At 55.8% G+C, this 16,068-nt stretch overlaps 2 protein-coding genes and 1 non-coding gene across 9 annotated transcripts in view; 2 read left to right on the top strand and 1 right to left on the bottom strand.

Annotated features, from left to right (window-relative positions):
- MED24 (mediator complex subunit 24) overlaps positions 1-7,439 on the top strand; it is a 32,027-nt gene extending 24,588 nt beyond the window's left edge. For 5 of the 7 annotated variants that reach the window (XM_036837688.1, XM_036837690.1, XM_036837687.1 and 2 more), the window contains 12 exons: positions 325-362; positions 775-887; positions 1,227-1,405; positions 1,524-1,623; positions 1,937-2,112; positions 3,989-4,253; positions 4,548-4,729; positions 4,907-4,997; positions 5,296-5,395; positions 6,253-6,333; positions 6,590-6,738; positions 6,901-7,439. In XM_036837688.1, coding sequence (XP_036693583.1) covers positions 325-362; positions 775-887; positions 1,227-1,405; positions 1,524-1,623; positions 1,937-2,112; positions 3,989-4,253; positions 4,548-4,729; positions 4,907-4,997; positions 5,296-5,395; positions 6,253-6,333; positions 6,590-6,738; positions 6,901-7,017 — 1,591 coding nt within the window. In that variant the 3' untranslated portion in view covers positions 7,018-7,439. The remainder of the gene's footprint in view (positions 1-324; positions 363-774; positions 888-1,226; positions 1,406-1,523; positions 1,624-1,936; positions 2,113-3,988; positions 4,254-4,547; positions 4,730-4,906; positions 4,998-5,295; positions 5,396-6,252; positions 6,334-6,589; positions 6,739-6,900) is intronic. The other 2 variants (XM_036837691.1, XM_036837693.1) reach the window with 1 other exon arrangement.
- LOC118887596 lies at positions 623-726 on the top strand. The gene has a single exon (XR_005018075.1). It is a non-coding gene; the product is annotated as a small nucleolar RNA SNORD124 (small nucleolar RNA).
- A 1,658-nt stretch (positions 7,440-9,097) lies between the features above and the next one.
- Positions 9,098-11,368, bottom strand: CSF3 (colony stimulating factor 3). The gene is made up of 5 exons (XM_036837350.1): positions 11,217-11,368; positions 10,949-11,103; positions 10,410-10,517; positions 10,117-10,263; positions 9,098-9,777 (listed from the first exon to the last, which is right to left on the bottom strand). Exons 1-5 carry the CDS (start codon positions 11,227-11,229, stop codon positions 9,613-9,615), a joined length of 588 nt encoding a protein of 195 aa, XP_036693245.1. The 5' UTR covers positions 11,230-11,368; the 3' UTR covers positions 9,098-9,612.
- Between the last annotated feature and the right edge of the window lie 4,700 nt (positions 11,369-16,068).

Below are 16,068 nucleotides of genomic sequence, written 5' to 3'. Positions count from 1 at the left end.
GAGTGGAGGTGTTTGGCAAGGTGATGAGGTGTTGAACAGCAGATGTGGAGGGATTGTGTTCATACCCACTTATTAATAAGGGACTCTCAAATTCTGCTGACTTTGTGGATTGACCTGGAATTTGATGTATAGAAGGTTGTTCCATTCAGTGAGCCATTCTCTAGGCCTTGGAAATCTTTTAAAAATAGAGTTCTTGTTTCTGTAGCAATGGTGTTCCTTTTAAGTTGAACCCATAATTCAGACTCTAGTGGGCGGAGCCCCTGACCCCAGCCGCTGCCCAGCCCTTGCCCTGGTTGATGCGACCTGTCTCCATTCCTTCTGCAGTTTGAACGAATTCACGACACACCGCAGTGAAGAAAGCAGTAAGTCAGCTCCACACGCCCCCAGACCCAGTGGTGCTGAAGGAGGGGTGTGGAGGGAGAGAACAGGGGAGGGAAGCGAGCGCTTTTGCTCATCCCGGGGAGGCTGTGTTCTCCCCTAGGGATGGCTGACTGAAGCTTTTGGGGAGCCTTGAAAGAGGGTCATGCTGGGAAAAGCATTCTTCCCAAACCACCCTTTGTCTCTCTCCATCCCCTGTTACGATTTGGTCAGGTGTTGGGGGAAAGGAGGGTTCAGGAGTCTCTGGTTCCAAGGAAGGGATGATGTTCCAACTGAGACTCAAGAAAAGGATTCTGAGCCTCAGAGCTTTGAAGGAGCCACTCGGTCCCTGACCTTCCTCGAGGCAGATCCTGAGCCCCTCCCGACCCAGACAAGGCCTTTGGGCCCCTGCCCTAGGCTGGGGGTCAGCCTTTTCATCCTTCACAGCCAAGGCGGCCTCAGTTCGAGCCTTGCTCTTTGACATCTCCTTTCTCATGCTGTGCCACGTGGCCCAGACCTATGGCTCAGAGGTGAGTGACGGGGAGCAGTCAGGATTGGGGCACTTGGGACAAAGGGGAAGGTAACAACCAATAACTCTCTCCACCTCACACCCCTACCCCACGCCCTGTCAGTGTCCCAAGCCAGTTCTCCTGGCTGCAGAAATCAGATGCCCCCGCCCCAAGTCAATAGATGCCCCCTTGTCATGTCCTGAATCCTTCAGTTCCACACCCACCACTAGGTGGCAGCATAGCCCCTGTCTTTCTCCCTCAGATCAATTTGTCCCCAGTTCTTCAGGCTGGGAGCTGGGAAGCCACTGGGCAGGAAACCAGGTGCAGGGTGCTGCACCTCCCAACCCCCTCCTTTCTCAGGTGATCCTGTCCGAGTCAAACACGGGAGGAGAGGTGTTCTTCTTTGAGACCTGGATGCAGACTTGCATGCCCGAGGAGGGAAAAATCCTGAACCCTGACCACCCCTGCTTCCGGCCTGACTCCACCAAAGTGGAGTCCCTGGTGGCTCTGCTCAACAATTCCTCGGAGATAAAGCTGGTGTCAGTGGCCTGGGCGCCCACTCCGAGGGTGGTAGTGCGGGTAGGGCCCAGACCCTCTCCCTCAGCCCATCCCATGCCCCCCAGTGGTGATTTTTCTGCCATTCCCACCCTCTTGTAGGCAGATGAAGTGGCATGAAGCCTGTCTCAACATTTCGGCGGCCATCTTGGAAATCCTCAATGCCTGGGAGAATGGGGTGCTGGCCTTTGAGTCCATCCAGGTAGCCCCACCTTTCCAGCAGCCTTCTCTCTTCCCTGAGACTCAGAGGCAGTCTTCGATAGCTTGTTAGATTTCGTAACAACGAAAAGGCCCTTAATCCAGGAGCCTGTGTGTGGCTCTTGATCTTTCTGTAGTCATAGTCTTAGCTGCTCCCTCCCCGACAGGGAACTTGGGGAAAGTCAAACTTGTGGTGAAAAGAGGCGTGGAACGTGGCCCTGGATCCCACTGCCGCGCTGAGCTGCCCACGGAGGCCGGGGCAAGTGGTGGCCAAGGAAGGGGAGAGGGCGGCCCCATCACCCTTTCCCCCCCCCCAGAAAATCACCGATAACATCAAGGGGAAGGTGTGCAGCCTGGCAGTGTGTGCTGTGGCCTGGCTTGTGGCCCACGTGCGGATGCTGGGGCTGGACGAGCGTGAGAAGTCGCTGCAGATGATCCGCCAGCTGGCAGGGCCGCTGTACAGCGAGAACACCCTGCAGTTCTACAACGAGAGGTCAGTGGCCCACCCCCTCCCTTCTGGAACTCCGCAGGTCTGTCCTGAGAAGGCAGCGCCTCCAGAAACCACCCTCTTCCTCTTCTCCTACCTTCCCAAACGTGCTGCTCGCCTGCGCACTCTCTTCCTCACTCACTCACGTTCTCAGTCACGTCTTCACTCACTGACTGAGCAACACTTAGTGTGTGTCTCTGTGCCGGGAGTGTTATTATCCAGCACCTGCTGTGTGTGCGCCAGAACTACAGACCCCACGTGGCGATGATTCCTGCCCTCAAAGAGCTCGAGTCCTGGGGAGCTGGCTTGCCAGAACGGAATGGTTATCTTAGCTCTGTCACTCTGAAGGAACTGTGAGCCCATCTGTAGATTTTATAGGCCTTGGGCCTGTCCACCCCCTCCCTGCCCTGCCCCTCCAGGCCCAGCTATCTTCTGTGCCATTTTCCTGCCTGGGCTTTTCAGGGACTTCGAGGACCTCCCTAGCGACTTCAGCTGTGTTGAGTTCAGTGGTGTTGGTTCATTTGCCCATCCAATAAGCTTTTTTAAAACAATATGGTAAAAACTACATAACATAAAGTTTACCACCTTAACCATTTTTAAGGATACAGTTCAGTAGTGTGTTAAGTATATTCACACTGTTGTGAAACATATCCAGAACTTTTTCATCTTGTAAATCTGAACCTGGACCCGTTAAACAACACCCCTTCCTGTCCTTCCCCCAGCCCCCGGCAACCACCGTCCTACTTTCTGTTTCTATGAATTTGACTTCTTTAGGTACCCCGTGTAAGTGGAATCATACAGTGTTTGTCTTTTTGTGGCGGGCATATCTCACTTTGTGTAATGTCCCCGAGGTTCAACCATGTCATTGCGTGTGTCAGAATTTCCTTCCTTTTTAAGGCTGGATTGTATGTATATACTACATTTTGCTTATCCATCCCTTGGTTGATGGACACGTGGGTTTCTTTCACTTCTTGGCTTTTGTGAATAGTGCTGCTATGAACGTGGGCATGCACCAAGCAATGAGTTATGAGTGATGACCCACAAGGTAGCCATCAGGATGTCTTTTAAGAGAAGTGGAAACACTGAGCTGAAATGAGGTTGAGGTTGGGAGGATCTGTAAAATGACATCTCCTCTTTTTTCCCTCGCCTCCTCTTTATTCCTCCCCTCCCTCATCATCCTCCCCGCAAAAGTAATGGACTGTTTTCTATGACGTAATCCATTCTAAGCACCCTGACTCCTATCTGGGAAATCTGTGGCTCCATCATGCAGGTGGAAATAGTGGCCGTGAAAGTCATGGTGACTTTCCCAGAGCCACCCAGTGTTCCCCGAACGGTTAGCGCTCAGGCCCAGGCCTGCATTCACTGTCGAAGACTCTTCATGAGAAAATTCCTGGATATACACTTACATTTGCCCAGCTACCAACGGCCGGGAAAAGTCTTGTGGGGCAGCCCTTGGGCCCCTGTCCTGGAAGTAACAGTTACTTTGGGAGGAGGCCAAGGCTGGGTGGGGAACCCCCGCAGGCACTCAGCCTAGAGGGAAGTGATTGTATTTATTTATGCCAGAGGATTGTCAGGGCCCAGGCCTGGGGGATGGAGGAAGTTGGAGAGAGAGAGTGAGAGAAAGTATGAATATATTGCTAGAATGATCTGGGGGAGGCAAGTGCCCCCGCCCCCCGTAGGCTGGTGCCGGAGCAGGACTCGTGGGGTCAGGTCTCCTAGGGGTTTGCAACTTCCCCTTGTCTCCTCCCTCAGCATAGAATGGGGTTAATTTGGTATTCCGAGTCCTGGGAAGAGTTGGGCCTGCATGTTCCTGCCCCCACCCCAGCTATTGAACCTGCTGCTGCCTGAACCACAGGCCCTCCCGCCTCCCTCCTCCCATCAGGGTGGTGATCATGAGCTCCATCCTGGAGCATATGTGTGCGGACGTGCTGCAGCAGACGGCCACACAGATCAAGTTCCCGTCCACGGGCATGGACACCATGCCCTACTGGAACCTGCTGCCCCCCAAGCGACCCATCAAGGAGGTGCTGACGGACATATTTGCTAAGGTGCTGGAGAAGGGATGGGTGGACAGTCGCTCCATCCACATCTTTGACACCCTGCTGCACATGGGAGGCGTCTACTGGTTCTGCAACAACCTGATTAAGGTACTGGGGTCGGGGGTGGGGGTGGGCTGGGGGGAGCAGGCGTCCTCAGACTGCCGGAGACAGCTGAGAAGACGCCTGACAGGACCAAGTGTGGTCTGGTCCTCTGGATTCCCAACCCCCAGCCCAGTCGGCCGGGCTTCTCTGCGAGGCCCACTGAATGCAGAGAAGATTCCTTGGACTCCAGAGGCCGGTCCTCGCCTCGGGAGCTCCTGGGGTCTGAAGGGAGTTGCAGGACGTCATTGGCCACGTTGAGGGCCCTCAGCTCCTCGGTCCTCCTCTGCCCCGTCCATCCAGGAGCTGTTGAAGGAGACGCGCAAGGAGCACACGCTGCGGGCAGTGGAGCTGCTCTACTCCATCTTCTGTCTGGACATGCAGCAAGTGACCCTGGTCCTGCTGGGCCACATCCTGCCTGGCCTGCTCACCGACTCCTCCAAGTGGCACAGCCTCATGGACCCCCCTGGCACCGCTCTCGCCAAGTAGGATTTTGTGGAGAGCCTTAAGTCCCCCCAGCCCGGAGTGGGGCACCCTGCCTGGGCCACCCAGGAAGCTGGGCTGTGGGGAAGCCCTGTCGGGTGGGGCCTGATCAGCATGGGCACAGAAACCGCGTTGGGGCCTCTTTGATTTTACCCCCTTTTCCTGGACCCCTTTGCCAGGCTGGCCGTCTGGTGTGCCCTGAGTTCCTACTCTTCCCACAAGGGGCAGGCGTCCTCCCGCCAAAAGAAGAGACAGCGTGAAGACATCGAGGTAGGCTAGGGGCCCCTTCCCCCGTTCATTGCCCCTGTGCTTGTTCAGCAGATGTTCACTGAGCCTCTTCTGGTAAGAGGCGCCTTCCCGGGCACAGGCAGCCAGGCATGGTCCCTGCCTCTGGGCCACTGTGTCAGGGGTGACTGTGTGGGAGGGGCGAGGAGAGGGAAGCTGACCCCCTGGAGATGCTGCCTGCGGCCTATGGGGGCTTGACTCCGACCTGAGCTCCAGCCCTCTTCCCAGTCCTGGCAGATTTGGGGATGCAGCTGTGGGTAACAGTGGCTCTCCTGCCCCCCAGGATTACATCAGCCTCTTCCCCTTGGATGACATGCAGCCCTCGAAGCTGATGCGACTGCTGAGCTCCAATGAGGAGGATGCAAATATCCTTTCGAGTCCCAGTGAGTGTGTGGACAGGGGCCGGGCGGGCTGTTTCCTTTCCCGGGAACTCACTCCTCCTGAGAGCTGCTCTGCGTCTCGCTGGCTGGTCAGAGAGGCTGTGGTAGGAGTCTGCCCCGTTCTGTCGCCTACAGCTGCTCTGTCTCCTGTCCTCGAGCGACCAGAGGTTGCTGTGGATCACTCCCTGAGGGCTGAAGCTCTTCTGCCCAGATCCCATCCCAGCCCGGGGTGCATAGTTGACCCTTCCCCACTCCTCACGGCGATGAGTTCAGTGCCTTGGGCACAGTCTGTGCCACTGACTCACAGCTCTGGCCTTCCTTCCCCTGAAACAGGCCCCGAGGCCTGGGCTGGCACTTGGGGCTGCTTCCCACTCTTCCTGCCTGGAGAGCACCCTGACTCCACCTGCTTCCCTAGATGTCATCGCCTCTCCCTGCTAAGGGCTCTTCCGTGGCATTTAATTTTTCCTGTTTCCAGAGATTTCTCCTGAGCCTAGAAGTTTCTCTGAGGTCTTTTAGGGACTAGGGGACCAATTGTGCACTTGAACAGAGGAAAGATGCTATGACCTTTGGCTAGTTACTTAGCAAATCTTAGTCTCAGCTTCTTTGTCTATAAAATGGAGACGTGAGGATTGGCAGTTTCAGCCATATGCAGCCCGCAGATTGGCACCTGGCGGTGCTGACCAGATGGTAGTTCTTCTCTCTTACCTGCTTGTGGGGAAGTCTGTATTTGGGGCCCGTGTGACTGGACCCAAGCATCTTCTCCGGCCGGGCCCTCCACCCCCGACAGGTGAGGGCTCCCGTGGGCGGCGGTTTGGAACGCAGGAGGCCGTTTCCTCAGTGCTCCCTCGCTTGCCCCACAGCGGACCGGTCCATGAGCAGCTCCCTGTCGGCCTCCCAGCTCCACACGGTTAACATGAGGGACCCGCTGAACCGAGTCCTGGGTGAGTCCTCCCACCCCTGCTCCTGACCCTCCTCCCCTCGGCCCTCTGTCTCCCCTGATTGCCAGCTCTCCTGTCTCCCCCGGGCCCCCACCTCGTCCCTCTCTGGCTCGCCCCCAGCTTTCCTTTGTACTTTCTCTCTTTGACGTCCGCATTTGGGGGGACACCCTTAGCACTTCTTTCTTCTCCCAGAATCTGACCTCTTCGCAAACCCTTCTCACGGAATCCTTCTCCTTCCCCCGCCACCCTTTCCTCACAGCCAACCTGTTCCTGCTCATTTCCTCCATCCTGGGGTCTCGGACCGCCGGTCCCCACACGCAGTTCGTGCAGTGGTTCATGGAGGACTGCGTGGGCTGCCTGGAGCAGGGCGGCCGAGGCAGCATCCTGCAGTTCATGCCCTTTACCACCGTGAGTGCCGCGCCCCCGGGCCCGCCGGCCCACCCTCCAGCTCAGAGCGGGTCAGCAAGTCTCAGGAGAGCTTGGGGTCCGGCGGCCGGTAGGGAGGGCTCCTTCCTCCTGGGCATCGCACCCACCATTACCTTGCTGAGCAGCTGTCTGTCTGTCTGACAGGTATCGGAACTGGTGAAGGTGTCAGCCATGTCCAGCCCCAAGGTGGTTCTGGCCATCACGGACCTCAGCCTGCCCCTGGGCCGCCAGGTGGCTGCCAAAGCCATTGCCGCCCTCTGAGGGGCTTGGAGCGACCGCAGGGGCTGGCAGGGAGGGTCCCAGCCCCGGGCGCCTCAGAAAAGGACGTGTGGAAAGATGAGACATCATTGCTCATATCCACATGATGTAACCGCCCTCGGTCGGTTTCCAGATCTTTCCCTTGCTCCTGACTTCTGACCTCTAAGACGGCTCCCAGTTTCTTTCATAATTTCCTTCCCCACTGCCAGTACCTGATGCGTGTGAGCAGCCTGGTTCCTTGACTCAGGGCGGTCTCACTGCAGCCCTCCCGCCCGACCCCTGTGCGCGCCTCCCGCTTCCAAGAGTGGGTTTACCTCCGGGGAACTTGATAGGTGCAGGGTATATGTGTATATATGTATTATCTCTTTTTACACGAGGTGTGTTCACCTCGGCTGGCTTGTAAATAAAGACCTCGTGGATCCCTCTGTGCCTGTTGGTGCTGTGGGTGCCTGTGTGCGATGGGGGTGGGGAACGCTGTCTCCGCGCCTTGGACCCGCGCAGTCCGTGGTGGAGGGAGCAGGAGGGTGCCCAGAGGAGGGCTGGGCTCAGGCTCCTTGTTTGTGCACTCAGTAGGGGCGGGGCAGGGCTGCGGTGGGAGCAGCTTCCCTTCCTCATACCTGCCTGCCGCTTCCCCCCACCTCGCAAAGTCAGACTTACTCTGAAAAGGGAGAGGTTTTGGCTAAAGGCCCCGCTGGTGCTGGGGTAGGGTGTCCTGTTCTGATGTTCCCCAGCCCGGCCAAGCCCCACCCAGCGTCTGACTGGCCCGGAGCTGGATCTTTCCTCTCCAGAAGAGGACTGGGGGTATGAGGGGTGAGGGGCTGAGGGATGAGGGGGGATGAAGGCAGGAACTGTTTAACCCTTCTTTGCCTGCTCTTCTCCAAGCCCCGTTTCTTCAGGACCAACTAGAGAGGGGGGGGACCCTGAGCCGTGCAGCTGGGGGTTCTAGCCCCACTCAGCCCGACCCTGCTTCTAAGGAACCAGATGGGGAAGGGAAGTGGGAAGTGACTCAGGAGCTGAGGATGGGGAAGTCTTGGGAGGGGACCTGGGGACTGGTTGGCCATCTGGACGTCCTTGGTCTGGTGGTGGCAGCCTGGAAGCATACGTGCATCTTCAGCTGAGAGCACAGAGAGGTTTGTCGTGAACCTGTGCTGTGAAGCGCCCCTCCGGTCTCCCCAGGTGTGAGCTCAGGCCTCTTCAGCCCATGAGGCCCGAGACAGGTAGGAAGGCTGCGGGCTCCCTGCCAGATCAGAGGCAGTGCTTGACGAGGGACAGAAGTGCAGAGCCTGGAATTTGGGGTCCAACCCAAGCTGTCACCTTGACCTCAGCTTCCTAATCTGTAAAAGGCCCTTCATAATTCTATCTTTGTGGGCAGCTGTGAGCATGGATGGGTGAAGGTTTATGGAAGATGGTAAACTGAAGCCCTGTGCACATGTTAAATCCTCCCTCACTTCAGGCCCGTGTCCATCTGTGTCTGGACTGTTGAGCGCCCCCGTCCCCCTCTCCCAACCCTACTCTCTCCTCTCCCGGTACGGGTGACCCATCTACCTTCCGTCCTCCCTGCTAGGCGGTGGCTCCACGAGGGCAGGGACCACGCCTGCCTTGTTCACTGCCGTGTCCTAGCACCCGGCCCAGTGTCTGCACCCAGTGGGTGCACCTCCTCTTCCCCTCCTTCGGGCCTCGCCCTCCATTCAACTCCCCGCCCGCGACCCCTGGCCAGGCACCAGCTGGACTCAAGAAGGAGGAAGGACATTTACTGGAGACAAACACTTTATTATCGTGAAGTTTGGCTACAATGAGAAAGTGGGGGCTGAGGGGGAAGGTGAACAGTCGAGCGTCCCTCTCACACCCCGTCACACGAGCCCCCTCATCTTTTCCCTCCCACATTCCCAGTCCCACCCAGCAAGGCAGAGACACGACTGCCCAGCCTGAAAAGGAGTCAGAATCCCGACCCTGACCCCGGCGGGGTGGGGCAGGCGCCACTAGCCTGATGGTGTCTGTAGCGCATCCAGAAAAACAAGAGGCGTCGCTGATGCCTGGGCTCCCCACACAAGGAGTCAAAATGTGCCCCCAAAAAATCTTAAAACGATTCCCCAGCAAATTTGCGGGACCCCAGGGTCAAGCGTCCCGGCTCCGGCTGCCTCTGATGGGCTTCGTGCCCGAGGCAAAGGGGACTCAAGGGAAGCAGCCAAGTCAGGCCAGAGCCAGGGGTGCAAGGACCCAGTTGGGGAACACTGCTGTTTAAATATTAAACAGGGCTGTCTCATCTCCCACGTGGGAGACTTCCCGATGATTCCAAGGGCCCTGAGGTAGGCACCTCAGGGTAGGGGTTCGCTGTGGCTCTCCCCAGAGCCCACCACGGGGCCAGGCAGGGAGCAGTCACAGGAAGTAATACTTGGTATTTACCAACTCCCTCCCAGTCCAGGGGACGGGAAGACGGGAGTTTTTCTCCCTGCTACAGGCAGGAGAATGAAACTTGGAGGTGCAGGGAAGGACCCAGGAGTCTGGGGCTCCTTTCTGTCTTCCCCGTCTTTAAATACTAGGTTTAAATAAGCATAAATATTAAATAGAGATAAATACACTGGAGGGGGAGGGCTTTGCTCAGGGCTCGGCCAGGTAGCGCAGGACACGGTATGCGAGCTCCAGGAAGCTCTGCAGCTTGGAAGCAACCAGGACCCCTCCTGCCCGGCGCTGGAAGGCCGAGGTGAAGGTCGGCATGGGGCCCTGGGTGGGCTGCACGGCAGGGACCACCCCCAGGTCTTCCATCTGTGGGGGAAGATGAGGTCAGCAATCAGGCCCTGCTGAGTGGGTAGTTAGCACAGGGAGGAAAGGCGAAGGGCTGATGGGCTGCAGACGATCCAGGGTTCATGGTGAAGCCAGGACCGAACCCAGGTCTCTTTAAGGTCCAGTGACCCCGCCTCATGCCCTCAACTAGGGGGGATGGGGGAGGGTCCTGGGATGAGGTGGTAGCTCCCTACATCCAGCCCACCGAGAATGTTCCTGCCCCAGCCCTAGAGAACTCCGGGGTCCCCAGGCTGGCAGCACCACCTTTGAGGACCGGCTCGGTCTGGGCCCCTAACGCTTGCTGCTCCCAAAGAGACTCACCTGCAGCCAGATGTTGGTGCCAAAGTCGGTGACGTCCAGCTGCAGTATGTCCAAGGTGGGGGCCAACTCTGGGGAGATCCCCGCCAAGGCCTGCAGGAGGCCCTGGTAGAGGAAGAGGCCGCCGTGCAGCTGGCTCAGGCAGCCTGTCTGGGAGATGGGATAGGAGAGTCAGGGGACGCTGCCTGGGCTGCTCCCCTCAGGGCCCCAGCATGGAGCCTGGAGGACTGGGGAGCCTTCCAGGTCATCCTTTCCCGCCCGTCCCCTCATCTCCCTTCTCCCCTCCGGACACTCACCAGCTGCAGGGCCTGGCTGGAGCAGCTACTCAGGGAAGCCTGGGGGATGCCCAGAGAGTGCCCAAGCAGCACCAGCTCCTCAGGGTGGCACAGCTTGTGGGTGGTACACTGGGGATGGGAAGGATGCTGAGTGAGGGGCACTGGCAGAGCCGGGCGGCTCCTTCCCGAGTGCCCCCATCTCTCCACATCCACATCTTCCCCTCCCTCCACGTCCTGCCAGGCTTCTCAGCCCCGTTCCTCCGTCCAAGCCCCCAGCCAGCCCCTCCCAGCACTGTCCCGTAGGGGTTCTTCCCCCAGTTCCCCACCAGCCGCCCAGGGCTCTGCCTCTCCTAATTTTCTCCCATTTCCCCTGAGTCTCTCCTCTCCCATCCCATGTCCCTTCCTGATGCCGTCTTCCCCACGGTTCCCTTTGCTTCCCTTTGCTTCCCTCTGCTTCTCTCTCTCCCCTCAGCTCTGCCCTGCGCAACTTCTTTCCTCCCTGCCCCCTGCTGCAGCATCTCTATCCCCTCCCCGCCCCTCCGCAGGCTGCCCTCACTCACCAGCCTCTCCTGCAGCTCGGTGCCATCAGCCTGGATTTTCCTCACTTGCTCTAAGCACTTAAGCAGGAAGCTCTGGGGCAGGGAGCTGGCAGGGCCGAGGGGGGTGGCTTCTTGCACCATCCAGAGTGCGCTGTGCCAGAGCAGCAGCTGCAGGGCTGGGAGCAGACAGGGGCTCAGGAGACGTGCAGACCTTTCTGGGAGCCCGGGGACCCTGCCCTCTGCCACTACGGCCCCCGCAGCTCTCCCCTCCTGGGGCCCGGACACTCACCCATCAGCTTCATGGGGCTCTGGGCAGCAGGTTCAGCCGGGGGTCTGGATGGGTCTGTAGGTTCTGGGTTCTGTCAGGGACCAGGTCCAGGGGCCTTTATACACAAGCCCATGGAGGCCTGGGAGGAAATTACCTGGTGCTGCGACTAAGGCTTAGTAATAACTTCCCAAGATTTATGCAAATTTGGTGTCCAGGACAATGCAGGGGGGTTGGGACAAAAAAAGTGTTTGCGAAAGTTTTGTGAAATTGTGGAATCTCTGATTCTTCTTTGACGTCTTGCCCCCATCAAACTCCCTTCCTCCCCTCAGCCCCACCCAGGTCTGAATTGCCCCAGAGTGTTTGAACTGAACCGCTGAACAAAAGCTGAGCCAATGATAAAAGCCAGGGAGGCTGGAGTCTGGTTGACCCTAGGGAAGAGGCGGGCCTAGGCCTCGGGGCCCTCCCTCCCGCCCTCCCCCGGCACATCTCCTGGATCAGCCCCATTTGCCACTCTCCCTTGGGATTCTCAAGCCACCTGCTCCCTAGGCCACCAATTCTGAAAAGGAAGAAACTAGTTGCCCTATTTCTATCCCCCCAATTCCCAGAGGCTGCCTCTCTGAGTGCCCTCTTGAGGGGCCAGGGGCCTGAGATAGGAACATTGGGGTCTTGCCTCCTGTCCCCACCCCACATGTTGAGCGGCATCATCCTGGTTCCTGTGCCGAACTGGTTAGCTGGGAACTCCCCAATCCCCCCCATGACTCATTCCTTTAAGCCCCCGGAATCCTGGCAGAGACCAGAGGAAACCGGATGTCTGTCCCGAATGAAGCAAGACCCTTTGAGGCTCTCGGTTCAGGTTCACCTGACCTTGCCCTTCCTCCTCCTCCCGCCCACACTGCCCCTCCTCCCTAGTGTCGCAGTGCTTTGGAGTTGAGGGTCTGGGACAGGTGGCTTCCCTGGCCAGGTTCACTGCCAGCGGGCATGTGTGTGCTGCCCTGAGTGGAGAAGGGCTAGGGTGAGAAAGAAGAAACCACCCGGCTTCAAACCCGAGAACCACGTACTGTTAGCGCTGGAAGGGACTTTGGAGTCCGTTCCAACCCTGTGAACCGGGCCAGTGAGGGAAGAGGCTTGCCCAAGGTCATGGGTAGCAGAGTCAGAGTTATAATCCAGACCTCTGCCTTGGGCCTGAGAGTTTTCCACAGGCCATTGGGCCTGCCTGGGGAAGTCTGACCAACCGCACCCAAGACTGTCACGTTCTGTCCCAACAGAACTTTGTTCTACCCCACGACGGGCCAGAACAGAGTCTCTTCGGATGAGGAGTGGGTGTGTCTGACTGGGCCAGGCCATCTCTGGGGTGGGGGTGCCCCCTGGTGGCCACAGCTGGCAGGGCCTTCACCTGTTAATCAATTCACGTCCTGCCTCTGGTCCCTGGTCCTGCGGGGCAGCCCTGGCCTCCAACTCCACCTTAGGCCAGGCAACTGGCCACCATGCCCCTATTAAGCCCAGTTCTGTGCCCACCTCCGTGGGAGGAGAGGGGCGGGTTTAACAGAACTGTGGGGGGATGGCAGAGGTTCTCACAAACATGCCTCCTCTCCTTCCCCCTAAGAACCTCCAGAGGACCCAGCCTGCCCCAGATGTTGTGCAGAGCATGCCCTGTACATTGGCAAATGCATTGCTTTCAATAAGCCTATGAGGAAGGTACCAGAACCATTTCCCCTTTTACAGAAGATGAATCTGACCTTGAAGAGTTTGACTTGCCCAAAAATAGCAGAGCCAAGGTCTGCCCTGTGCCAGAGTCTTAAACTCTTAACCATTGAATCTCTTTCATTCATTCATTAAGTATTTATTTATTTAAAATTTATTTATTTATTTGGCTGTGTCAGGTCTTAGTTGTGGCACGCAGGATCTTCCTGGTGGCACACAGGCTATTTCGGTGCAGTGTGCAGGCTCTAGAGGGAGAGGGCTTAGTTGCCCCACAGCATGTAGGATCTTAGTTCCCTGACCAGGGATCAAACCCCCATCCCCTGCATTGGAAGGCTTAAGGATTCTTAACCACTGGACCACCAGGGAAGTGCCCACCATTGAATCTCTTTACCAATGTTTGGTCTTCCTCACCCATAACCAGGCCAGCTCTAGACCCAAACTTTAATTTTCACTTACAGTCCAAGTGTGTCAGAGGTTTGGCTCAGAAAATACTACTTCTAACAAGGGTGGCCAGAATGGTGAAAGGACTTGAGATCATGATTTGAAGAAAACAGGCCATTTTGTCTGGTCAAGAGGAGAGGGTTGTTGCGTGGTCTCAAGGGCTAGAAGTGGGACAGGGAGTGGAAGCCCAGCTACCCAGCTTTCAGCTCAAGGAAAGAGCTTTCTAACCGCCAGAGGTGCTGGAGGATGGGGTGGGCTACTTCCAGAGGAAGTGAACTGCCTGACCAGGGAGGTGTTCTGGCCTCCATTCCATGGAGAGAAAATCCGAATGTTGGCTGGCAGTTACCGGACACCCCTTATATGCCGGGCACCTTCCATTACACTTGTGTCTTTCATCCTATCAACCAAGTGTGGATTATTCCCATTATAGACAAGGGACAGCCTCAGAGAACCAAAAGGCCCAAGATCACAGAACAAGTCGGGGGCAGAGCAAGGCAGGATTTGTGATCAGCCTTCCCAAGCCCCCATCGTTCCTATTACACTATCTTCCTGTTCAGAGAGCTGTATGTACTTCTTGGATGATGGCTCAATCCAGACTTCATCCCCACCCACGAGAGAATAAAGACCAGGCAGAGAGAAAGGCCAGTTACCAGTCCTGACACATGCGGGCTGAGCCAGGCTGAAATGATCTGGCAAAGGCCCCGGCTCCAGAGACCACCCTAGCTGTTATTCATCCTTCCAGCTTCCTAAAGGCTTTCCCACTTATTTCTCAATGGCCAGAGGGGGTGAGTGGCTTCCACTCACACTTCCTGTTTTCATCTGGAACTGGGCTTGGAGTGTCCTTTTAAAGGCTCCGGGGTAATGCCTTTGTTGCAGGCTTGGCCTGTGGGCCAAGATATGTAAACCCTGAGTTAAGAATCGGTTTTACATGTTTTAAGGGGTTGGAAAAAAATCAGAAGATTTTTTTTCTTTGGCTGCATTGCGCAGCATGCGAGATCTCAGTTCCCTGACCAGGGACCTCGCCCCCTGCAGTGGAAGCACGGAGTCTTAACCACTGGACTGCCAGGGAAGTCCCAAAAGAATATTTTATCACAGGTAAAAATCATGAAAAGCCAGTGTTCATAAATAATTTATTTACATATTGTTTATGTAAGGCCCCTTTCAAGAAGGGCAGAAGTGAGTAGCTGTGACAAGAGCATATGGCTCGCAAGCCTAAAAAACATACCATCTGGCCCTTTAAGAAAAGTTCGCAAACTAGTACACAGGACATATGTACAAGGGGACATACAGAAATGTCCTTTGCAATGTTGTTTGTAACAGTAAACCAATGGCCACCAATAAATTAATAAACAAATAAATTGTGGCCCATTCATACCACAGGTGCCTCTCCACCCTTCCGCAATAGAAAATCCATGAGGAAAGCAGTTTGTTTTATTCAGTTGTATTCTTAGTCCCTAGAACAGTGCTGGGCACGGGTTTAAACATGATTAGATCTCAAAACCCATACTGAGTGAAAGGAACTTACTTTCATGTGACACATCATTTACAAAGATTTAAAAACTCAGGACAATACTATATTTTGTAGTAAAAGTATAAAAACAGGGCTTCCCTGGTGGCGCAGTGGTTGAGAATCTGCCTGCTAGGGCAGGGGACGCGGGTTCGAGCCCTGGTCTGGGAGGATCCCACATGCCGCGGAGCGGGTGGGCCCGTGAGCCACAACTGCTGAGCCTGTGCGTCTGGAGCCTGTGCTCCGCAACAAGAGAGGCCGCGATAGTGAGAGGCCCGCGCACCGCGATGAAGAGTGGCCCCCGCTTGCCGCAAGTAGAGAAAGCCCTCGCACAGAAACGAAGACCCAACATAGTAATCAATCAATAAAATAAATAAATCTTTAAAAAAAAAAAAAAAGTATAAAAACATAAACTGGAAGGATACTCACTGAATTCATCAGAGCGGCTGCCTTTAGAGAAGGAGGGAGGAGGCCTGGGAAAGGAAGATGGGCTTTTAACTTATCTGTCACGTTTTATCTTGCATGAAAAAACTTGACACGATAACAAAAGGTTGATATTTATTAAAATTGGGTGGAAAGTACATGGGTATTTCTTATGTTATTCTTTGTACTTCTCTGTAGTTTTCTAATTAAAAAACAAAACTGGAAGGTAGAGAACACAGTGAACTCTCCAAGCATAAAAATAACACTGAACTTCTCCAGGAAAAGAAAGCTAAGCCAGTGGCGATGAATTACAAGAAACTTCCAGACCGTGAGCAGACAGAAGAATGGTCTATAGACTCAAGGTGGGTGAGAACCAGGAAATCATGACAAATGACCCCAACTCTGTGTAACAGGATGATAGACTCTCCAATCCATTACCAACCAGGAAAGGGTATGGGGCACTTTGGGCTGGGTGCTGACTTTAAGATTTGTCATTGGGAATAATAATAATTACAACTAATTATCACACACTCAAAAAGAAGGTCATTTTAGAGGTCAGGTAAAGTGGTCATGGGTCAGAAGGACAGCCATGTAGGGACAAAAACCAACCAACAAACTAACCAACTAAATAACAGAGCCACAGACTTGAGGCTGGGAGAAGGCTGCACAGCCTATAGAACGCGGCCTGAACTTGGTAGCACGTAGGCCAGTGTTCACGTCCCACCTAAGCCTGTCCTCACACCCTGGAAGGGCACGGACGGGTGCTCACCGTTAGTCCTCATCCTTCCTGGAAGGGAATTA

This window comes from Balaenoptera musculus, chromosome 20 (genome assembly GCF_009873245.2).
Source record: "Balaenoptera musculus isolate JJ_BM4_2016_0621 chromosome 20, mBalMus1.pri.v3, whole genome shotgun sequence".
Lineage (NCBI taxonomy): Eukaryota > Metazoa > Chordata > Mammalia > Artiodactyla > Balaenopteridae > Balaenoptera > Balaenoptera musculus.
This window is presented reverse-complemented; position numbering and strand designations above follow the sequence as displayed.

What these genes read in the sequence shown, in the direction of transcription:
- CSF3 (XM_036837350.1), bottom strand. An exon ending in CCAGCCAGGCCCTGCAGCTG is followed by an intron (nt 10,264 to 10,409) that starts GTGAGTGTCCGG and finishes CCCATCTCCCAG; the next exon opens with ACAGGCTGCCTGAGCCAGCT. An exon ending in GCACCAACATCTGGCTGCAG is followed by an intron (nt 9,778 to 10,116) that starts GTGAGTCTCTTT and finishes CTTCCCCCACAG; the next exon opens with ATGGAAGACCTGGGGGTGGT.